General features: G+C 43.8%; 1 protein-coding gene across 4 annotated transcripts; it reads left to right on the forward strand.

The window, feature by feature from the left end:
• Positions 1 to 910: 910 nt before the first annotated feature.
• prrx1b (paired related homeobox 1b) lies at positions 911 to 15,767 on the forward strand. Of its 4 annotated transcripts, none has more exons than XM_068707198.1 (5): positions 911 to 1,505; positions 7,788 to 7,963; positions 10,654 to 10,835; positions 13,549 to 13,614; positions 15,550 to 15,767. In XM_068707198.1, exons 1-5 carry the CDS (start codon positions 1,259 to 1,261, stop codon positions 15,680 to 15,682), a joined length of 804 nt encoding a protein of 267 aa, XP_068563299.1. In that variant the 5' UTR covers positions 911 to 1,258; the 3' UTR covers positions 15,683 to 15,767. The 4 variants fall into 4 exon arrangements, with proteins under 4 accessions (XP_068563299.1, XP_068563301.1, XP_068563300.1 ...); XM_068707200.1 differs by lacking the exon at positions 15,550 to 15,767 and adding an exon at positions 15,462 to 15,518; XM_068707199.1 differs by lacking the exon at positions 13,549 to 13,614.
• The last annotated feature ends 9,025 nt before the right edge of the window (positions 15,768 to 24,792 follow it).

Below are 24,792 nucleotides of genomic sequence, written 5' to 3' on the forward strand. Positions count from 1 at the left end.
GCTAAAAAGCTCCATAGAGTTGGTAACAAATCTCTGTGGGATTCATCAAAAATGTCAATTAGTTCAGCTTTAATTGTCATCTTTTACTGTTGTACATGTGGGGGCCCCTGGTGGCCCCAAACAGCTGCTTGCTTACATTTATTTTTTCCATTTTCTCTTTCTGAAAACACGGATCCAGTTGGTACTTCTTTATATTTGTGTTCCCTGCTGCCCTGACAGCTCGGCCTCATGAGGATGGATCTGTGGATAGGCTCACTGGAACGGGCGACGGTTGATTTAATTGGTGGCAGACCGCAGGACGGGTCGGAGTGGGTTTATCAACACACAGACAGTGATAACACCAGTGTCTCCCTGCAGACTGCTGGCTCCCTGGATCCCCCCCCCCCCACCCACCCCAAACACCCGATCGCACTCATTAGGCGGTGAGGTTTGCCAGCCAGGGGAACAAAAACAGGCCAAACCAGGGTGTTGATGGTGCTGATGGTGATGTTTCTGCGTGTAAGGGGGGGTAAGGAGGAGGAGGAGGAGGGAGGGGGCAGCTCTTGGTGAGGGCCTGTGAAACGTCAGACACAACATAAAGGCATTGCCACGTAATTACGGGGCTCTCTTTCATTAGAGAGAGAGAGAGAGAGAGAGAGAGAGAGAGAGAGAGAGAGAGAGAGAGAGAGAGAGAGAGAGAGAGAGAGAGAGAGAGAGAGACTACGGGGTCTATAGGCTGGAGGAGCGGCAGTAACGTCCTGCCTCCCCGCGCCTAGCTGCCGCTGAGCAAGTTTTTGCGCACACACGGAGCTTCGCGCATCTGGTCGTCATCATCATCATCATCAGCAGCAGCAGCAGCTCTTCCTGCTCAGATGTGACTCAGCCAGAGTGGGAAGAGAGCTCTCCTTTTCCTCAGAGGACTTCTGCGAAACGCGTCTTTGAGACTTTTCCCTCTCAGGCAGCAGGACAGGCTGGTATTTTTCCTCGTTTGCCGTTGACGCGCGCCGCTGGATGGATTGTCTGTGAGGGTTTGATCGGTGGGGGAAAAAAACAACAACAACAGGCGAGGAGTTTGTTCGAGCCCTGCGCGGCTGATCTGGATGTGAACAGATCCGCGTTCCGCCTCGGAAGAACCGAGTCTCTCTCGGGCTGGTTTCTGGAGCTCGTGCGCTCTGCACGCACGGATCTTTTCGGTTTGCTTGTTGACTCCTCTCTTTTCATCAGCGCGCCGTTTTTTTTTTTATACATTTTTTTTTAACACTGTTCCCCCACTTGCGTCATGACTTCTAGCTATGCACATGTAATGGACAGGCAAGCCTCGCTATCGAACCGCCTGGAGAGTCCGATCACGTCGAACCTGGACAACCTGCAAGCCAAAAAGAACTTCTCGGTCAGCCACCTGTTGGATCTGGAAGAGGCCGGGGAAATGGTCGGCACCCAGGCGGACGAAAGCGTCGGGGAGGCGGGGAGGAGTATGCTGGAGTCCCCGGGGCTGACGAGCGGGAGCGACACGACCCAGCAGGAGAGTAAGTGAAAAGCAACCCGATCGAGAGCCCCACAGGCTGGGACTGAGCAGAGGAGATCAAAAGCAAACTTTTAAATCTTGTGTTCCGTATAAACCGGGTGTGTTTTAGTGTAGCCTCGGTGTGATATCATCGAGATATCAGGCTCGACACCCGGAAAAAAAACAACCCACCGCAGATCTCACACAAATGCAGCTCTAATGAGCAGCTGAAAATAAAGTCATTTGTTATCATTACGATCTGGCGTGTGTCCGCGTGCAAGAGCGCATGAATGGAGCTCTGCAGAATGCAGCGCGCACGGAAGGAATCCTTTAGTGAGTTTTGGCAATGCATCATCCCTGACGGCCTCCCCCTCAAAACGGCCATTAATGCACCATTAACACTTTGATGTCAGTGAGGTATGGTGATGTTGGTGGACATGGTCAGTGAAGGAACTTCGCGAGTCAAACTCCGGGGTAATAAATCTCTCCTCTCGTGACCTAAACGAGGCCACGTTTGTTGATCGAGCACCTTTTTTTTTTACTAAAGAGAAATAAAATCGAGTAAAAATGAAAAACATATATTTTTGAAAATACTTAGAGTGAGTCACGTGACGATAGCGTCACGTGTATGATAGTTTAATTGTAAATATATGTGTTCATGTATCACTAAATAATGATGTGCCATTTCACCCCCCCCCTCCCCAACCAACACATTCCTCCGCGTGTGCGTAAAAATGTGGCCGATCTATGCCGAGTTTGGTGAGCTAAGAGGCGGGTAGTTCTCGCTGAGCTCCCGCTCAAGCACCAACCTGACAACCGGGGCTATTATTTCCAACTTTTTTTGTGTTAAAATGCGCCGTTGCGTGCGTGGAAGTTGACAAAAAAACCAATGATAAACCCACTAAAACCCGCCGCTTGCTCTCTCCGACGCACCGTTGAGAGAGTAAATAATCGCTCCCTCCTTCCTCCTCCTCCTCCTCCTCCTCTTCCTCTGCTCAAAGGGCCATTTGCTGCGGCTGACAGGAACGTTATGGGCTTTAATGAGTGTTATTGTTAGTTTTTTAAAAGGCTAAAAATCGTGTGAGAAATATGCGGGAGGAAGTGGCCGGGTCACGTCGTTAATTCCCGGTTATTTTCGGCCTGTCAAACACTCCGAATATCGGAGCCTAAATCATTTGTCATAATTACCGCGCGTGTCCTCGCGCCAACAATTAAGGAATCAAATAACAGCATCTCATCGGACCTCTGTGCCGTTGAGGGCTGATTTTAAAATGGATCAGTTCAGGAAACATTTTCAGATTTACACAAGATTCAGAAATAATGACACGTGTAGGAGTCTAATCGTGGAGCCGAATTCATATTATTCTTTTTTTCCGATTTATTGACAGGACCGTGAAAGCAACAGTATGACTTTTGGCATTTTTTTTTTTTATCAATTTCACAAATTGCCATTAATAGTAGCCAAATAGACCATAATCACAAATCCACAATAAAACATTTCAAATTAAAATTGCAAAAAAATAAATGGATGTTTTGTTTTATTATTTTAGGAATCAATAACCTCTCCTCTCGCCAATGAGCTTTGGCAGGAGGACTAATGGACTTCCACTGATGGCTGCTAATGAGATCAGTCTCACACGTGTTGGTCACACTGGCAGCTCATGATGATGATGATGATGATGATGATCATAATAGGGGAACAGCTTTGGTTTTCTACTTTAAATGTCACCTTGATTAAAAGCTTTCCGAGGCCAAACCGCCGCTCTGCTCGACCGTTGGACATAAACACAGAGATAGTTTTTTTATTAAAGATTTATAAAGATTTTATCTTTCATATTTTTGTTCATTTGAAGCTGTCAGGAAAGGACAGAATAATCTCATTTGAACTTGTTAAAAAATAAATAAATAAATTAGTATTTATTTATTTGGTATACATTTGTTTTTGTCCCCGCCACATTGTCACTGAGCTAAATTAAAATAAAAGTAAAAATATTGCATTCATACCGAAAATATAGATAAAATATTTTTTTATTTTTCTCATTCAATTCAATTAACAATTTTTAACGATTGAAAATATGAATTTCAGTAGATGAAATATTGAACAGCCAAGTCACAATCATCTTTAATAACCGACTTTCTGTCGTTTTAATATATATATATATATATATATATATATATATATATATATACATATATATATATATATATATATACATATATATATATATATATATATATATATATATATATATATATATATATATATATATATATAATTATTTTTTTTATTGTTGATGTCACTCTTCCGTCAGACACACCTCATTTTGTTGTCGCACTTCTCTCCGCTTGCAACGTCACCGCACGGACTAATGCAGCGCGTCATGATTTTCACTGTAACCTCGAGCCTGTTAAACGGCTGCTTTTTTTTTTTTTTTTTGGTATTTTTTTAGGGGAAGCTATGCGCGGTCGCTGGTTAGCCATGCGCGGCTGCCATCCGCGTCCACAGCCGCACTTCACTATCCGACTCCTCCAGAAGCCTCCAGCCTGTGATTCACCATCTGATCCGAAGTGCGCCGCCTCAGAGCTGCTGCGCTGACGGAGACCCGGTCCGAGTCACAGGACGGGTCTCTGATCTCAGCCCGTCGAGCTGTTTCCTCATAAACCACATATACGTTCACAACAGCGGGAATGACATTCATCAAACAATACCTCAAAGATATCACGCTCGCGCACGATATAGTTTCTGGTACATTTCTATTTAAAAAGGACATTTTTGTTATTTTTTTTTAAATTTCTTTCATATGGCAGATTTCATTACAGGTTTTAAAAAAATATGGAAATAATATTATTCCAATAACAATGGTGATAATAATAATATTAATAATAAAATGCCAAAAACGGAATGTTAAAAACTGACATCTGGAGTTTTACTTCGTCAAGACATAATGAATTCCTCAATTATTTCCTGTTTTAATGTTGTTAATCTACTAATGGACTAATCTAATGTTTAACTGCGGGGGTCAGGACCCCCACAGAGGGCAGCAAGATACCGTCTGAACGGTCACGTGAGGATTAACAGGATGAAGAAGAAGAAGAAAAAAAAGAAAAAACAGCTTCACAAAATTCAGTTTATTTTTCTGGTTGAATTTTGAATCTTTAACTCTGAATATATTTATTGATTTAAACAAATACAAAAAGACATCCCTCTCCATAACACCATCTCCACAAACATGTAGATGAGGAGAACTTCTTCACGAACATATCAGAGAATCAGATCAACTGTTCACTAAGAGTCTGTTGAACTTTAAACTGCTCACAGAGCGATGAGTTGGTTCAGTTTCATTTTAAAACCCGTTGAAAGGCCGAAGGGATTGTGTAGCAGCTTTTTAAAAACTTCTCCACAACACTACAACACACTTCCACCTGATAAAACCTGCAATGCAGCACTCACTCAGTCTCAATGAATGTTCATGGTAAAAGCAGACTACATTTTACTGTCAACAATATAGAAAGAGTATTTTTATTAAAAGTGATATCGGTGAAATCGACTCAGGTTCCCTCCTTTTGTTCTGATGTTAATTTGCATCATTGAGATTAACATCAGCAGTAAAAGGTGACTAAACTCTGGATCTGGATCCTCGTATGGATCCACATGAGAGCTCACAGGATGATCCAATTAAATGCATCAAAGAACAAGAATAGCTTTTTCCTTTTTTGCCAAATTACTTTTGCTGAAATACTGAATGTAATTCGGGCCGTAAAAACTGCTCAACAACCAGCCTGTATTCAAACCCAGACTGATATTTGGGGTGATGAGTAGTTATTGCTTTATTGTCTCTTCTGTCATTTAAAAGCAGCAGATGTAAGAGTTTACCTCCAGTGTGTCCTGATGGGCTCAGACTGCAGGAGGGAGGGGGGGGGGGGCTTTTCTCTCATTAGACAACAAAGCAAACAGGCTCAGTGTTGACACACTGCAGCATCTGCCAGCGTGTGACACCATGTGTGTGTGTGTGTGTGTGTGTGTGTGTGTGTGTGTGTGGAAGAAGTAAAAGCAGTCTATTACAAGTTCTGCATCAGGACTTAGCTCTGAACATGTACTCCTCTCAGTTTCCCCAGTTCGAGTCCAGCCGAGGACATTTGGTCCTAAACGGTTAAAATATGAATTAAGTGCAATTGTTATGGATATAAAAAAAAGAAACAGGCTGAGAAGATGAACTTTAGATATTTTAGGCTGAGGAAGACCATGAGATGCAGTCAAAAGTTCAGATTTTGTTGTTGTTGCACTACGAGTTTATAAGAGACTGAACTCTTTCATCTATAGATTATGTTTGATTATGATTATGATTACGTGAGTTGACATTTCAAGACTTTTACATGACAACGCTGACGGAGGCAGGATTCAAATCTTTTAATATAAAGTATCAATACCGCCGTGGCTTTCAGAATGGACCCTGAAGTCAAACGATCAAGGAATCAGACGATTCTCTCCAAGAACTGCATTCATACGCGACTCTTTTTCATAGATAGAGATTTCATTTTTCTAATCAGGAAATTGACAAAATCTGCACGTGATTAACGTTTCCTTACAGTATCCTGTTAAACGCATTTCATGAATCCGATTTTTTTCAGCCACACCGCTAATAAAAGTCACATGTATCTAAAAAGGATCATAAAAGACATCCAAACCTTTGAGATTTTTGAGATTAGGTAACAAACGACTAATGTTAGGCTGATTTAGACATTCGTCCTCCACCACTTACTTCATCTAATCCAAATAAATAACCCCTTTGTCAACCTCCTAGATAAGAAAAATATGAATCTTCAGAGTACAATAATACATGAATAACTTTACATTGTTGGCATTTAAAACTGGCAGCATTTCAATTCTATTTTCTGTCTTGCATGAATTCAAATTTTTACTCAAATGAGGTTTATGAAGTAACTGTACTGCATTAGAGCACATGTACGGAGTAACTTCCCACCTCTCTGTGTGTGTGTGTGTGTGTGTGTGTGTGTGTGTGTGTGTGTGTGTGTGTGTGTGTGTGTAATTAGGCAGGAGCATGGACCATCCCGGTCTCGTCTCTTTCTGTTTTCTTCCATGTGAAAGTGTTGTTTTGTGGTCTTGTTGTGCAGCCACGAGGCCCCAGCACTGATTCCAGCCTGCAGGACTGAACATGTACACAATGCAGCTGAAAGGTGCTCCGGCTGCACAGCGGACTCTATATTTGTGCTGTTTGTTTGTTTGGACGCGTGTCTGTTTGCTGGTTAGTCAGGCTGTGGGATCAAGGAACAAGTGGGGCTGCTTTTGGTGCAGATCCAGTATTTGTTTTAAAGGATCTTTTTTTAAATAATGTCATCTCTCCATGTTTTGAGATGGGCTCCATACACCAATAGTGGAGTTTAGTTTCATACTCTGCATGGATAACCCACAGACAACGCCGTCCCTTACTGTTGAATTATTGTAATAAGATCAATGCGCATGTCTTTTTATCTATTCATTTATTTGGGTCAACACATCGAGGTAGGATTATTTCATTTGTTCTGTCATTTTATGCATTTTATTATTTTTTAAAGATATTGTTTTGGGGCATGTATAGAATTGAGAGGCAGACAGGAAGTGTGGAGGGAGGGAGGGAGCGAGAGAGAAAGAGAGAGAGAGAGAGAGAGAGAGAGAGAGAGAGAGAGAGAGAGAGAGACAGAGAGACCAGTCTCAGTTTCTTAAGTAGAAGCAGTTATATAGTCATGTAAACATGTCCTGTTAAACAAAAGTTCTGTGTTGAACGGTAAAAGTATTACCTGCGCTCACCTGTCCACAGTAAAGGTACCCGGTAGCAGCTGTAGGTCGGGCGCAGAGCAGGTTGGATCGTATTAATCGGAGAGGGTGAAGTTCTCGATCGGGCCCTGAACCCGAAAGCTGCTCCCAAAGTGTGCATGGGAACTAAAACGTGACAAAAGGACGAAAACGCCCAAATGAATGCAACGCTATGCTTATTTTGAAGAACTGCCATCAAAGAGTTATTGATATAGTATTGCGTGAGCAGTGTTTTAATGCTAATTTAAAGTGACCAGTTTACCTATTTAATAAATAAAGTAACGTACAACACGGAGCGAGTACGTTGATACTTTTTCACGCCTGCATATTTTTGAATAATGAAACCGTGCGAGCGATATACCACAGGACATTCAAACTCCTCATTGTGATCCTCGTCGTCGTCGCATGTTTTAAAGCTCTGCCGTTATGTTTACTTCCGATCGAGGTCTGAGGAGGCAGCGTCTTACATCCCCTCCTTTCTTCTCCCTGCAGATGAACAGATGAACACGGAGGAGAAGAAGAAGAGGAAGCAGCGCAGGAACAGGACCACCTTCAACAGCAGCCAGCTGCAGGCTCTGGAGCGAGTGTTTGAGAGGACGCACTACCCCGACGCCTTCGTCAGAGAGGACCTGGCCCGCCGGGTCAACCTCACCGAGGCCAGAGTCCAGGTACGTTAATCTCATGGGACCTCCGGAGTCATCCAGGGACTTCTGTTTTTGACACATCCTCCTCCCTTTCAAAATAAAAAGCCTGATTCCTTGAAGTTTTGAAGGCAGCAGTAATTCATCAGATGGGTTTAACCTTTGATCAAAGCAGAAGAAGAGACATAAAACTCACCAAGATCTCAAAGTATGTACAGACACGAAGAAGAAGAAGAAGAAGAAGAAGAAGAAGAAGAAGAAGAAGAAGAAGAAGGAGGAGGAGAAGAAGAAGGAGGCCTGCAGTCATTTTCCTTTTTCAACCACTTTCACAGGAGGGACACAAAAATAGATTCTTATTAACACACAGACGATGAAACTTGCTGCACCTCAGTGGGACCTGTTGAATCCTTTGGGTCCTCATGACTCAGAGCAGGTTTAACATTAAGATTAACATGTTTAGTCCTTCCATTATGAGGTTTTAGAGGAACTGATAAGAACTCCTCTATCATCCTCACGCGATCTCTTAAATAGTCGCTGAGCCTTTTGAGCGGCTTGTAGACTCCCCAGAGGGACTGCGCTGTGATCACAAAAAGTGGATGTAATGATTGTCTAATTTCCTCAGCGGTTTACAGATCAGCGATTTAAAAAAAAAAGAAAAAAAAGTGTGCAACACACGAGGGCTGTAGCAGAACAGGAGCTAAACGCGACGCAGCGCTCATTCGGCCAAACGAGAGAGATCACGCTTCCGAACGTCGTCAATTAAACAAGCCGAAGAAAGACGGATCCAATGTTTCCACAGCCATCTGTCTTTACATGCAGTTATGTTTACGTCATAATGTAACTGATCACACTGCGCTCCATAAGTCTAACGAAAGGTGCTGCATCAGTGTCTCTTTTAATTACTCTGTAACGCTGATGTTGCAGATGTTAGTTTGACTGAAAGAGAAGTGAGCCTGAGATAAGGCTGTTTGAACATATTCAACCACGAAATGAAAAGATAAATGCGGTGAAAGGATGAAGTGAATGTGGGAGTGTGTTGTTGCTCCACCGGCCAGCAAAGTGCTCAACTGGCGAAGGACTGAACGTCTAAATCTAAATGCATCGATCTTTTTTTTTTTTTCGTGTACATTTCTAGTTCTGACTTGTGTAATCAGAACATCGCTGCAGCCCCATCGGGCTCTACCAGTCGAGTTGCTACGAAAACCTATTTTTGGCCGGACAGAGAGGGGGGAAAAAAAACTAGGGCAAGTCCACGAATACTTGCTGTTGCTCATGAAACTGTCTGCATTTACGTAATCCCATTTTCTTTCTTCTTGAATACATCGGCTGAAGAGAGGACTCTTGTTTTCAGGGATTTCTGCTGAGTCACTCGAACTGCAACTGTGAAAGTCAGACGAACAAAACTGGGATCCTGATTAACTGAGGGGGGGGGGGGGGGGGGGGGGGGACCTGTCCCCCTGTGTCCCCCCGAGTCCCCCTGTGTCCCCCCGAGTCCCCCGAGTCCCCCATTGGAAATTACGCTCTTGGTTGTACTGGATTAGCTTTGAAATGAAAGTACATTTGTTCTACTCACAAGCGCATGCAACCAAGATAAATGCACACTTGCCTTATGCAGTTGTTTTATCCAATGCATTCACTGCGCATTAATATGTAACTATTGGGCTTTCCTTTTTTTTTTTTTTTTTGCATCTTTGAGTTTGCCGAACAGTGAGCATTTTGTTCAGTGAGCAGAGAGAGAGAGAGAGAGAGAGAGAGAGAGAGAGAGAGAGAGAGAGAGAGAGAGAGAGAGAGAGGAAATGGTGATGTCGGAGGGAGAGAAGCGGCACATCTGTGGATAATGTGTAGCAGAGAGAGCGATGCAGAAACGCTTTGATAAAAGAGACTTGGGGCTCATTCCTGAGGCTGTGCGTCAGCAGACGGAGAGCCCCTGCGAGCGCCCACGGCATCTAATAATGGATTTGATTTCACAGCGAGGAGCAACACAAGCAAACCCCCCCCCCCGAGTCACATCGTCATGTGTTCGGTACAGGGCGGGGGTATGTTCATAAGAAAAGGAGGAGGGAGGGGGGGGGAGGCTGATGAGGGGTGGATGGTGAATTGGATGGTGAAGGATGTGTGTCGAAGCGAGTGGGGGTGTGAGAATGTAAAGTTTGGAATTTGAGGAAAGAGTTTCAGGCCAGAGGAATTATCCAGGAGGAAAAACAACTTCACGGTGCAGAGAAACACCAGAGAGACCAGAATACAACCAAGAACCGTACCTTTGTTTAACCCGCTGATGGAGACTGTGAGGTGTGGCGGAGAGCTCCCAAGAACAAGCTACATGGTGGAGCTTTGAGTTGAGGTCATAGTGTCACACAATGCAAGAGCAGCATTTTGAGCTTCTCTTTGGTTTGTTCAGGATCACTTTGTTTTACCCTTTAAAGTGACTGATTCTAGGCACGCTGTTTCTGATTCCCCTGCATGTAATACAAATAGAAACGATATTCTTGTGGTTCGGTGGCTGCACCATTGCACAGCATAGGAACGTTCTAGATGTCCTGTGCATCATTTTCAGATCCACCCAGGTTCAACCTAATTATTTGGCGTCTTTGGAACTTTGAATGCTTCTGCAAAGAGTTTGTAATGACCGTAGCATCCACAGAGGAAAATAAGATGATGAGACAATAAGATAAAAGTGACTTTGAGTTGCTTCATCCCGCTGTCTTCTTTGATTCCAGGTTTGGTTTCAGAACAGGAGAGCTAAATTCCGCAGGAACGAGCGCGCCATGCTGGCCAGCAAAAACGCCTCGCTCCTCAAATCGTACTCCGGAGACGTGACGGCGGTGGAGCAGCCGATCGTACCGCGGCCCGCACCGCGCCCAAACGACTACCTGTCCTGGGGCAGCGCTGCCCCCTACAGGTAGAGTCCGCTCCGCTCTCTCGCCTGACACCACCACCACCCCCCCATAGCCTCACATTCACGTCACGACAACACACCCTGCTTGCACTCCGTTGACACCGCTGATCTGCAGCACAGAGCGGAAGAAGAACTCACGCTACGTGAGTAGAACCACAGAGAAGAGAGTCGTGGCTCTCAAGAAGTCCACATTAAGAGGTTTCAGCAGCAACACGATGATGTCATTTGCAAATAAAGGCTTCATGATGTGTTTAAAGACCTTAAATTCATCATAAAACCCTTAATTATTCATTTGTTTTGTAAAGTTTTCAAAATAAGTAATGCTGGAAGACGTTTAGAGTTTAGTTTCGCTGTTGAGCGAAAATCTCATATGTGCAGTTTTGCCATTTCTGTGCTTTTACTTTGGTTAAAGAAGGACGAAAGGGAAGAAGGTTAAAGACAGAAGAAAGGAAAGTAAACAAGGAAAGAAGGGACTGACTTAAGGATAGGAAGGAGGAATGAAACAAAGAACAGAAATAAGAAAAAGGAAAGTGTGAAGAGCAGCAGAAAAGTAGCAAAGAAAGATTTATGAAATGATGTAAAATATGTAAAATCACAAAACTACTCAAGTCAGCACTGCACAAACTGTACTTCAGTACTGACTTACTTGCCCTCTGCTCTCTGCTGCAGAACATCAATCACACAAGTGTCTCCAGATGAAAAAGCACAGCTGATACCACAATAACCACATGTTAACACCACCGTCTCACACACACACACACACACACACACACACACACACACACACATCTACACACCTACACACACACACACACACACACGCACTCACACTGCTGTCTGTTATTGTTTCATTTCCTCCTCCTCCTCTACCTGCACATGCTTCTCATAGCTCCTCTGACCATCTTCATCTCCTCTGATCCACCTTGACTCACACTGAAGAGCTGCAGGTCAGCAGACCCTTTAATGTTTGTTGTTTTATTCAGTCGACCTTTATTTAGACACGGGATAAAAACAAGTTAAAGGATGAGTCTGGTTATATTCTATATTATTCGGACGGTCATCGAATCCCGTGTTCAGACTCCTTTAGTCCGTCTCTCGAGGCCGTCTGCCTTCCTGGCTGTGACTCTCAGCTCCGAGTCCACTGGTTCCCTCTAAAGAGGTGAATCTTTCAAAACAGCAGTTTTCTTAGAGGCTCTGTAATTTTCTACAACAGCTGTGCCACTGTAGTTTTTATCGAACAAACAGGAGGAAATAGTGCATTCCTCCACATTTACAATACTGTAACGAGTATTCAGCAGGACTGTGTCGCTTATTCTTTTAGTCAAATGTGTGAACTTTAAACACCTTTATCATACCTGAGCACTCATGAGCCAATATTACAAGAAAAACTCATGAACAGTGCCGGCAGTGAATATTTTAATATGTTGATTTAAAAATCAGCATTTTATTTCCCTCAAAATGTGTTCAGTAAATGCAAATGACCTGTATATGAACATAACTCCTCTGTAACCATTTTACTTAAAGGGACGGTTCACCGACATATGTCTCCTCTTACCTGCAGCGCTATTTGTCGGTCTAATATTTATAGTTCCTGCATGAAACTGCTCACAACAAGCTCTATGGATCGTCTTGAGTACCCGTGTCATGATTTATGGGAATAGACATTTCTGCTGAGTTTTTAAAAAGTGGAGTGCCGGATAATCCCATTGTGTCGGAGAGATCTACGGCTCGCATCTACAAAACTAGGGAACTAACACCAAAACAATCTCCATGGTTAAATGGCAGGAAAGGAAAGTGGGACAAAAAATATTTTAGATTTTGGGGGGGAACTGTCTCTTTAAGTAAAAATTAAAAACTTTTTCAGAACAGTATTCATTGTGATATTGCAGTATTTTGTGGTTGCTTTCCAGCATTGGTAGTATTACAGCATTGGCTTACAATTTAAATGATTATTTCAGCTTTTAAAGTAATCAAAATATCTAATGTTGTCTTAAATAAAAACGGACATTTACTGTAAAACGTATTTTTCGTGCTCTATGAGATGTTGCACCCAAATATTAGGAATAAACTATTTACGTTAAGCAAGAGTTCAGCGTATTCTCTTCTTTACATTAGACTGCTGTGCAAATTGAGCCAACGTGATCCTAAAACCCTGCACCACTTCAGTAAACCCTCCTCCCTCTCTGCCTCTTCACTCTGCTGTGGCCTTTTCTGCAGCCATTTTCAATACACTGAATATGTCACAGTCCTGTCTTGCACATATCTAACTCCAAAACTAATTGTGTGAAGTAAAAACACCCTTTTCCTCGCCCTCAGTCCCGTCGCTCCCCTCTGTCAGCATGAGCAGGGCGGGACCAGATCCTGTGACCCTCCTGACGAGGTGATAATGTGAAAACAAACCGTATTAAATCCACTGTTGACCCCTGTGACCCTTCTCTGCTACACTACACCAGATAATGAACGCTACGCCGAGAGACAGAGCTCTACTGGGCAACATTTTTTGTGACTCTGGTTACATTGGTCATGATTTACAGTAATCCACCGTTATGAAACTCGGTGTAAAATGTCAAACCCTGCGGGCCGCGGCTCAAAAACTCACTGAGAGCTTTTTGGCTGGACGCAGAGCAGCGGGGGAAATCTTTTGTGAAGCGGGAATAATGCTACGTGGAACACGCTAATGTGGTGCTAACACTTTATACTCTATATTATCCTAAAGCTGGTATCCGATGCCGGAGGGGGGGCCAGTGCGAGTGCCACAGAAAATGCTGCCCTCAGAGAACAAGTACGCTTTCACTCTACTCCATTCAGTTCTTTTTAAAGAAAACTCGCTGTATTCCACTTTAAAGAAGAGTACTGCCGTTTTTTTCACATACATTTACTGTTTAGAAAAGAATGTAGAAGTTGATTTCTGGATGTATTTTTTGAATTTGAATTTGCCTTTTGAATGTTTTTGTGTCAATTTTACACTTTTACTTAAAAACGGTGGGGTTGTTTTTTTGTTCATTTATTTTTTTTATCATTACAGTGTTTTTGCACATTTCAACCCATTTTTAAAATATAAAGAAATGTTCCTTTCCTCTGGCAGCGATCTCTTTCTATACAGTTAAATCAGCATACTGCTTTTTTAAATACTCTTTCGATGGAGAATCCATCAGTGAGCATCATGTCTGCTTTTGTTTTTGTTAAAGTCACGTAATCGTTGTGTGATAATGCAGCGCAGACGTTCAGAATCCCTCTGCTCTCACAGCTGAGTGATCACATATAAACCGTTCAGTGTATAATGATTCAAACACATGTGATCAAAGTGTTTTACGACGACGAACACAAAGAATAGAACAAGAAAAAAGACAAATACAATCACAACTTCAAGTGTAGTATTTTTACATTAAATTCTCACCAAAAGAAGAAAGAAGAACAATAAATAAATGTGCAGATAATTGTTAGCCAGCTGCTGCAAATATTTTTTGGATTTTATAATGTGTGTGCCTCATGATGATTAGAAAAAGATAAAATAACTTAGTGGAAGTCATGAGACACTTTTGGGGCAGAGAGGGAAAAGGCCCTTAAACCTTAGTCTGATGTATAGGAACAGACATCACATCAACAACACAGAGGTAGACAAGATCATCACCAACATAAAGCATATTTTTAGCATTTTAAACTGAAAACAAAAGCTGCACAAATTTCGACGAAATTTGCGAAGTCCATAAATCCTGAGAGAGAAAAAAAAAAAAAGCCAGAAAGAGGGATCTGTCCTAAGTCCTAAGGAGGTGAAGAAACACCCTTCAGCAACACTAAAAAGCAAAAGGACACAAATTAGACAAGCAAACAAGAATTCCTCCTTATCGTGAAAACAAATTCTGTAAAACTGTAAATTTTTCCAAAGCTTCCACATCTCATGACCTTCGTCAAACTGCATCCGTTGATGAAGGTCATGAGATGTTGCGGAAAGCCCCGGAAACTTTCCAATTAGAGGATTTGGTGCTAATAATCGGTATTTGTCATGCTGCCACTTGTTTGACTTTAATAATCAAGCAACATCAGGCGCCAATACTTCAACTGTGAGCCGGAGACAGAGGGGGACACTTTAGCGCACCAGATGAGTACAACATGTTCTCAGCGGTGGACAGACTTAACTGTGATTCAAAAGCAGAACAGATTGAGAAACCACAATAGAAACTTTGATAACTTTCTCCATGAAAAGAATAGTATTAGAATATATTTGACAAAGTCAAACCATGTTCATTAAAGTATTAGGAAAAAAAACGGAAACTATAATCTTTCTGATTTGTCCCTCTTTAAATGTAGTGTGGGAGGAGAAACAAGTGTTAATAGTGACATTTGGAGATGAAGCAGATATCTTCTTCTAAATTGTTTGCCATAATTAAAAAGGCTGAATATTTAAATTCCAAATCAAAGCAGTTACTGTATGACATTTTACGCAAAAAGGCTGCACACTTAAAACTGAGCTGATCAACAAATGTAACATTCTCAGAGAAATAAAAAAAAAATGTGCAAGAACACTGGTTCAGCTCCTTTTGGTGATTCTTTTTTTAACGTCACATATTCCTCTCAATCTCTTCTCGTGATCAGTGATACCTGTTTTTGTTCCTTTTCATATTTCCACAGCTGCGGCTCATGCTGAGCTTCAGCTCGCTGTCAGCCACAGGTGATGTAACCTTTCCCCCCCTTCCCCCTTCCTCCTCTTGTCTCTCAGCGCCATGGCCAACTACCCGCCCACCTGCTCCAACACCAACACGTCCCAGGGCATGAACATGGCCAACAGCATCGCCAACCTGCGGCTCAAAGCCAAGGAGTACAGCTTGAACCAGGTGCCCACGGTGAACTGAGAGGAGGAGCGGACGGGGACTGGCGCAGGAGGGGAGGGGAACCCCCCTGCCGCTGGACCCCCGCGGACGGACACCGTCTCTGGGTTGAGCATCATCTTACATACCCCGGATCATGAAGCCCCCCCCCCCCCACCCGCCCCCCTTTCCCCCGTCCTTTTTTTTGGAGCCGCCTCGGTGGCGTTGCTACACCTATATGCAAATTGTTGGACACCGAGTGATGGCAGGATTTTCCCCTTAACCGCCTTTTTTAAAATCCTCCTGAGCGTCACCGAACTCTCGTTTGTACACAAAGACACCTGGACTGGATGCTATAGTCGCATATCTGCATAGTTTTACATTTGTGATGTGGAGGGCGAGTTTTTTTTTTTTTTCAACCATCATTTTGTTTTTTCCATCAGAGGACTTGTTCTCAACGGAGACCGACGTACGGACTACGTTGGAATTCCCTTCGTGCCTTTCGGCTGCGGTGTCGGATAAAATTACACCAAATTTGGGATCAACACTCTTTTAAAGCCAACAACAAACCGATAAGGACTTCCTCTGACATTTATGCAATTCTTTTAAAAAGAGAGAGTTTTGTTTTTCCACGTTTCTTTCCATGTTATACCACTGACGAGCAAACATTTTCAATTTTCATGTAATAGTCCAATATAAAGGAGAGGCTAATGTATTTCTGAATCCAAAACCATCTCTTAATTTCCTATGATATCCTTTATTTGTAACAGAATAAAAAAAAAACATTGTATATTAATAAAAATGCATTTCAAGCAATGCAATGCCACAGTGTCCGGTTCAACAGATCTTACAAAAGAGGGGAAAAAAAATAGCAATTTTCCACTTTTTCAAAAACTTTTTTTGTGAAAAATCTCAACGCAGACCGACTTAAATTATGTAAGAAATAAGTATATTGATAGTTGAGGCCGTTAGGAAAGCAATATGATCCAGGACCAGGACGCATGCCCCATAAAAGGGAGATTTACAACTCGAGAACAGCTTCTCCTCGACAGAAAAACCTCAAGCTGCTCCCGCTTTGTGTGTTTTCTTTTTCCCTGATTGCCGCAACCTGAATTTTCCATCTTAAAAACAGGATATTCATGAGCGAGGAAATCCTCTCCTCAATATGGAGGGCCCCCGGGCCTCGTTTGACTCCCGCGGCTGTCACACGAGGTGTTTCTTCTCCTTGGCCCCTCATAACCTTTGCCGTCAACAAACACATGTCGACACTCGTCCTCGTACGGCGCACACGGGCCGTAAAAGTGGGCTCGAATGAAGCCGCAGCTGATGTGGTGGACTCTTGATTTTTTTTTTTTTTTTTTGAGGGAAAAGTGCTATGTGTGGTCACATGAGCACACACGCTCTGTAGAAATGTTTTTTTTGGAGATGTTTATTGTTTACAACTCATAATTACCCAAGAAAAGCGCAACGCTGATTTGCTTCTTTTTGTCACAAACTAAGCTCCCTTCAAAAGAGGTTAAAGTTTCATTTAAAGCATTATACACATTCAACATTCAACATATTTTAAATTAGTTTTTTGTTAAATTCGACATAAAACTAAACCTGATAAATATCGGTTATTTCGGGGAACTTTAATCCTATAAAATGCTCTGTGTGCTTCCTGAAGTTAAACGCTGTTCTTTGGCGTCGTCGTCTTTCTTCAGTACAGCTTTGAGATGTTTCCTTTTTTCTTCTTATTGTAATTTCTCTCTCTTTACACATCCAGATTTCACATTCGACACGAGTAAAGATCTTTTGTTAAACTCTTAGAAACAGCCTTGTTGTCGCTTGACGTTTTTTTTTTTTTTTTGTAAAAAAAGAGGGAATGGGGCCTGAGGATTTTTTTTTTTACGACTTTGGCGCGTAATCCTCATGATCCGTCTGATCTGAGAGCAGGAAAATCCCCATGAAAGCATGACAATTTGTGGAGCAACAACATTTCATTATCTCCAGTGTGGGAGGTTTTCCTGCCATCTACTTCTACCTGTAACGGAGCATTTTCTCCATTTTTAGTCGTAGTAAAGCGGCGCTTCGTCGTCCTCTTATAAAAGGCATATTTCTGTTTTCTGTTCTGCTGTTGGTTGTTTTCCTGACCACTGATCCCTGACTGTGGTATGTCCAGTGTCAGACCCCTGTCCCCCTCTCCCCTGCCAGGCGCCCGGTCTCACCTTTCACGGCCAGGGCCTGGGCTGACCTGAAGTGATTCCAGATGTGGGGATCTTTTTGACCCCCCCCCCCCCCCACTACCCCCCCCACCCTTTACCCTCCTCCTCCTCTTCCCCCCCCCCCCCCCCCCCCCCATATTCGCCCCCAGGCCCTGGCCAGCTACTCCATCAGGGCTGACAGCGTCCCCTCGGACAGCGTCTCTCTTCGCCTGAGCACATGACATGCAAGGCAGCCCCCCCCCCCCCCCCCTCCCCCTCCATCAGCGCTCCTTCTCCTCCTCCTCCTCCCTCGCCCTCACCCACCCACCCCCATCCTCAGCAACACATCTGGAGCTCATTACAGAGGAGACAGTGAGAGCGAGGGAGGGGCGGGGAGTCTGCGTGCAGAGTGTGTGTGTGTGTGTGTGTGTGTGTGTGTGTGTGTGTGTGTGTGTGTGTGTGTGTGTGTGCGTGCGCAGGAGAGCGGGAACGAGAGCGTTTCTTGACCCTTCTCCCTTAAAACATCCACCTTTTCTTTTCTTTTTTTTCTCCTCTTTTATTCTCTTTGTTTCTTTTCTTCTTAACTTTTGGCTTTCTCCCTCTCTGCATGCAGGGATCTCGGTCCCGCTGTCAGTGCCACATGATCAGAAAATACTGCATTAATGAGGTTTTGGAAAAGAGCTCGGCACAAGAAGAAGAAGAAGAAGAAAAAAAAAAAAAGAGAGAGAGAGAGAAAATCTCCGAGCAGCTCGAGTGAAATACTGCACAGCTGTTAACAGTGTGTGGTTTGGGTGAACAACCAAAAGAATTTCCCGAGATGTGGAGTTTCCACGCAAAGTCAAGTTGACTGAGAGGTTGCACTGTTTGTGTGATTAAGTCACTATTATTACACACTTTTCCTAAACACAGATGCGGGGCTCCAATACACCCTCTGTTGGATTGTAAAGGAAACATAATTAGCTTCAAACTGCCATGTGAAGGTTGACGCTGACGACCATGTGTACTGTACTCCCGTCGCCAACGAGAGCTCGGTTCTTCAGCTCAGGAAGTGAGAAAATCTGGCTGCTTTTTCCCATTAAAAAAAAAAAAAACATGCTTACCTTTTTCTTTTTCTGATTAACGTACTATTTTTTTTTTTTAAAGTATACATTTCACAACGGTTTAATGGGCTCAAAGGTCATTAAATTCTCTTAGAAACTGGAGACCGTATAAACTTTAAAGGAGAACTCTGGTGTAGTACAACTTTGGGCTTATTTTTTTTTGTAGATACACAGCACAGTTTTCCCTCCGGTGCCACAGTGCCAATGCAGGAATAGTGTGCGCTTGATGTGGCTGGGCATGAAAGTAGAGGCCTCGCGTATGCTTTAAGCTAAAGCGCCGGTCCCCGTTGTCCAACCCTCTCCCCCGTCGGACTTTACGGGCCTCTGTACGACCATTTTTGTCACTTTTCCCAAAACAGATGGTCGCCCCCACCTCAGCCAGTCGTCGTCCAGGTGTGTGGAGGTGAGAGAAGGTTTCAACTTCCTCTCTCTCTCTCTCTCTCTCTCTCTCTCTCCTTTTTTTTCCCCCCATTCTTCAATCGGACTATTTCTGCCACTATTGGGCAACGCATTTTCCCCCCATTTGTACGATTCGCGGCACTGAATCTACAAAGACGCAGAGTTGTTGGAGAGAGATCAACGATGGCCCCGCCCTCCAGCGAGGACGTCCACAGTGATAGAAACGCTTTGACTTTACATGCGGTTGGACACTATAGTCATACCAGTTTGTTTTCACACTGACCCGTTTAGGGCGGTGGGTGCGTGCAGTGAGCTGACTTTTATGTAAGAGGGTGGGTTTCGGTTTCTTACAACTTGGGTCTTGTTTTGGTAGTTTCATCATTTATGAAAAATGGGAACGTTTTAGTCATCGCGTTAACTTCTGAGATCTGGGAACACGGTGAAATCAATTTAAGGAAGTCGCACGGGTCAAGAGGTGAGCGGTCGGATATTCAGCCAACAGTTTACACAGATTATATACATCGCTCCATGTGGAGGTAAAAACCCAAAGTGACCTGCTTCTGCATTACACTCCACATGACAGAACTTTTCAGATTCAAAAGCACGGGACCTCGGCACAAACCTAAATGTCCCATGCTGCGTCTTTCCCATGTCACACAGTGACAAAGATAGTTTTTAGTAACTTAATTATGGTGTGACAAAAAGCTCCTGGCTCGACTCAAACGGCTGCCGTGAGCCTTCTGGTCCTCGGCGAATTAGCATTTTAATTCTCTCGGCCCCCGCTGAGGTCCGGCAGGCCAACGACCAAAACAACAATTATGGTGAGTGACATGACGTGAGCTCCGAGAAGTCGTCACTATGTATATAATCATCGGCAGAGTTCGTATTCCCTCATGGCACATGAACTATTTCCAGTGTTTGGAGGACTTTTCTCCGTCTCTTACAGGAAGTCCCGGCCTCTCGCAGCAGAACGATGTGTATGAAATATGTGAGAAGTCTCGGGAGCACAGACATTCACTGCACACGGGGAATAGTACATTATTCCTCCTATACGGGCCTTGCGGTCCGCTTGGGTTTTGTCGCTTTTAAAGCCGTCTCTTCAAAAGACGGGCAGCGTTGTCAGATTATGTTGAGCTGGTGTTAGGCGTGCGATACACGGTCCGAACCTCCGGCTCCTTCAGCTCACTCTGAAGTCATGACGTGAGGGTCAGAGCTGCAGATCCATCCATCTCCAACAGCTCCAACAGCTCCAACTATCAGGCTAAAAATAACAACAGGAAACAGTTTTGTTAAAAAAATACGAGCAACATCTGATTTTTGTTGCTGAGAGACAACCGTGACCTTTGCTCACCTGGGACGGTAAAGGTGACGGCGGCGTCTGTCCATGTGTAACCTTCACAGGGACTCTTCCTCAGATTATCAGATGTCTTACTCCCTCTGCTGGACACTGACGGTCCACACAGCTGCAGGTCAGGAGACGCTGCTGACCACCAGGACGAGGAAAGAGTCACTAAGCTGTGTTCTTTAGCTGACGAGCTAATCCCGTCAAGTAGGTTCTGTCTATAAACTAAACTAAAATTGAACTAAACTTTGCTTGAAATAAATTCTTCACATTTAAATTGAAATCAACCTAAAATATTGTCTGCAGATGCATCTTGAAAGATGGAAATATAAGGAACAGTAATTTGACAAAATGGGCTCGTTAAGAAGGCGATCTTTTGTAAAGATATGTTCAATATTAGTGCTGATTCAACCCTTGAGTTTCTGAACAAACATCAAAAAAATACTTTTACCTGTCCCCGTCTGACTTTGAGGAATATGAACATGATTTATTTCTACAAAAGTTCTTTTTACTTCCAGGGAAAAAGCTAAACTTCTCAAACTACAGTCTAAAATTGATTCATTTGTTGTTTTACAGACAACAGGCACATTTTGGTTGGAGGTTCGATACGCAACTTTAATAATTAGTTATCAATGTGAGTTAAATTGATCAAAATCAAAAGTGGTTGCCAAGGAAGACACTAAAACAAAACAAAAACAAAAACCAAATATTAAAAAGGTAAAATATGATAATGAATACTAACTTAGAGTCTGAGTGTGATGAAATGATGCATGTGTGTCTTAATCTCTTCGTTTTCCTCCCATGTTCCTGTGAGCTGCTGACTGAGGCCGAGACGAGGAAACGACTAACTCCATCTGTAGTGGACTCTTCTCTGATGGGCTCCACGCCGGCCAGTTGGACACGATTATTTGGAGAAACACGACACTGGGCTCGGACCAAATCAGCCCAATGTGGGCACATGTTACAGGTCTGGGCATGTGGACGTCCGAACACGGTTTACATAAATGTGTGTGTGTGTGTGTGTGTGTGTGTGTGTGTGTGTGTGTGTGTGTGTGTGTAAGAGAGCATGAGAGAGGGATACAGTTTATGTGCCTTTTGATCAGTGCCTTAAACTTGAGGCTATAGAGGAATGTTTCTTTTTCTCCTTTGAAGGCAGTTTGAGTTTTCTGTAATAGTTTTGGTTCAGCTGGGGCCTGTGTTTGTGTGTGTGTGTGTGTGTGTGTGTGTGTGTGTGTGTGTGTGTGTGCGTGTGCGTGTGCGTGTGTGTGTGTGTGTGTGTGTTCAGCTCAGTATAAATGGGGGTGAGCTCTGAAATGAATATCATTGTCACATCTCGTGCCAGAGCAAATTCCCCGTCCAAAACGAGCAATTTGGAGCCAACGCCTGCCGCTGGAAAATCTGCCTTCAATTTTCCTCCACTGGTGGCTGTGCATGCGCTCGCCCCTCCAACTGTTTCTCACACACACACACACACACACACACACACACTGAACAAACCAAACCCCAAGCCCTCGACCCCCAAACACACACACACACACACACACACACACACACACACACACACACACATTAACTTGCAGATCCAGTTGGCCCGCAGCAAGTGGACCCCACAGTTTATTTTTTTCTCAATTATCCATTTAGTGTAAGTGGCAGGCGCCTGATGGGCTCCACGCCGAGAGGAAATGTTTGTATTGTCCTCATTTAACAATGGCGTTTAAACTAATACCTGATTAGCGAGAGCGAGTCGCCGTTGAGAAATAGAATTTGTGAGACAGCTGGCTGCTTTGTTTTTCTAGTTCCAGTAATCGCCTCCTACCATCACAACCTCTCCGCACTCTTTTCTTTTACTTTAATTAGCTATCAGAGGGTTTTTATTTTCCCCAGACACAACTTTTGCATCTGTACTCATAACTTTCTGAGCTAAAATACCCAACATGTGTACGCTTTTGAACGTAAACTCCTCCCAAATGACAAAGACATCACCTCACTTAAACCCCGACAGTTCCTGAACCGACAAATCTGGACTTCGAGAGCGGGTCCTTTCGCGCGGTCCAGACTCTCTTGTTCACGCTCTGCTGCACGAGCACAGGAAAGCACGGACGGATTCCAGCACACATACAGCATGATGAACCAAACCGAGCCTCGAGTTCAGCCAAGCAGCCATAAAAAGCCCTGACTCTGCACTTTCCAGGTTGCGTCTGTTCTGATCGGCTGTAACTACAAGTTTCCATGACGGAGACCGGCTCGGCGGAGCGGGGAGACGCATCTGAATTGAAACGATGCCACGATAACACGTTACGTCCAGCGGCTTAGCGTTAAACGTCGTCCGAGTGTTTTTAGTCGGACTCTTCAGCTCTGCAGTTTGCTGCTTTTTTTTTAATATTATATCTGAGGAATTGTGTTTTTCTTCTGACTCATCATCAGCCTCAATGGGCCTCGTGAAATATCGCTGACGCCTCACTTCCCCCTGAGGAACGACTCTTCTTCATCTTTATTTTCCCCTCTCCGCTCGTTATGCGTGGTGTTGGACTATTGTGCGGCGGAGGATCTTTTTTCTTCCAGGCCAGACAGGCGGCCTGCCCTGCACACATGTTGAATCTACAGAGACAGCAGGAATGATGGGAGCGGGAGAAAAAATGAGGTGGAGACAAAAGGCAGAGCAAAGATCAGAGAAAAAACACAGTGTTTCTTCTACACCCAACTCTAATACCCTACTACAGAGGCCTTCGGTCTATCTCAGAAATGTGTTTTAGCTCGTGGCAATTAACTGAAGTTCATATTCATCCTGCAGAAACCACTTTCTTACGTCATGGTACAATATACTATGCTACCCGTGAATACTGCTCACCAGCTTTGTAGGGTGTGAGTGAAGCTCCTGTCCAGCCCGGAGTCGGAGGAGAAGATCTCTATCAATCCACCATCTGTGAATCCAGTCAAAAAGAAGTGGGGTTCTGGGTTCTGCATTGGAGAAAAAAACAAAGTGTGTATTCGCCCCATGATTCAGACCCGGCTTGGGAACCGCCTTTGCAGAGAGGCACCACGTTTTTTTCCTTGCAAGGCAATCAGAACCGGGCTTTTTCGGGTGGGGAGGGGGGCTTAAAGAGACAGGCGATGAATACAGGTGTATATTTAGACAGACAGTATGAGAAAAATAGTGTGTTTTATGAGCATTAAAGCACGTAAAGATACGTGTACACTAAACAAGTAGGAATCTGAAAATGAGCACGATATGTCCCCTTTAAGGTTAGATTTCATATCCGACAAACTGCTCTCTTGCACCTCTTTTTCCACTTCCTACTTCGAGTTACTTCTCCACCTGGGAGATGTGTTTGAATGTCAGGAATTACTGCTGATCCTGACATTTTCTTCCACTGATGGCTTTGTCACGGTGACACCTGCCCTCCATGTCTTCCTCCCTCTAATCCCTGAGTTCTTTGGGAGACGCCGCGTTACAACATCTCTCCGCCAGATGCCTTCCGAGCTTCCTGGCTCCTGAGGTCCTCCAGGCCGGTCGCTCCCTGATTGAGCCGCACCTGTTTCCTTAATCCCTCATTAAGCCCCAAACTATTTTCACCAGCCTCCTGTCCTCTGTGAGATCGTCAGTGTCGCAACACTGCATTCCAGCAATTCCTGTTTGCCTTCAGGAGAAAAAAGATCAAGAGGCCACACAGGTGTTTGTTTACCACCAGGTAGAAGAGAATAATATAGCTTCCATCCGTGAGCCGAACGTAGATCTTGTTATCTGGAGTTGAAGTTCAAGGGATTCGCTTTGTTGCTTTGGAATTTGAGTCACAGGTTCGTTTTGAGAGGCCTTTTATTTCGAGAGTAACTTTCTGATTCGCCATCACTGAACCTTCATCGCCATGGCCCTCATCGAGGACGGTGACGTCAATCGCCGGTCATCACTCATCTGTGAGTAACTCAACAAGAAGCACAGTCGTATGTGTAGCATGTGTTCGTAACGGTTGAGGTTTTGTGATGGACCTCGGTGCCGTTGCTTATCCTCCGGTGATGACGGGCTTTTGATCTCCACATCAGCTCTGGCTGCAGGAAGGGGGCTAATATTAACAGTCGGCTGAAATGTCCTCACTTCACGCACGATTATGACAAATTCAAACAAACACAGCAGTA

This window comes from Cebidichthys violaceus, unplaced genomic scaffold (genome assembly GCF_023349555.1).
Source record: "Cebidichthys violaceus isolate CVI_PGR_0920_01 unplaced genomic scaffold, fCebVio1.0.p SCAF_13, whole genome shotgun sequence".
Classification (NCBI taxonomy): Eukaryota; Metazoa; Chordata; class Actinopteri; order Perciformes; family Stichaeidae; genus Cebidichthys; species Cebidichthys violaceus.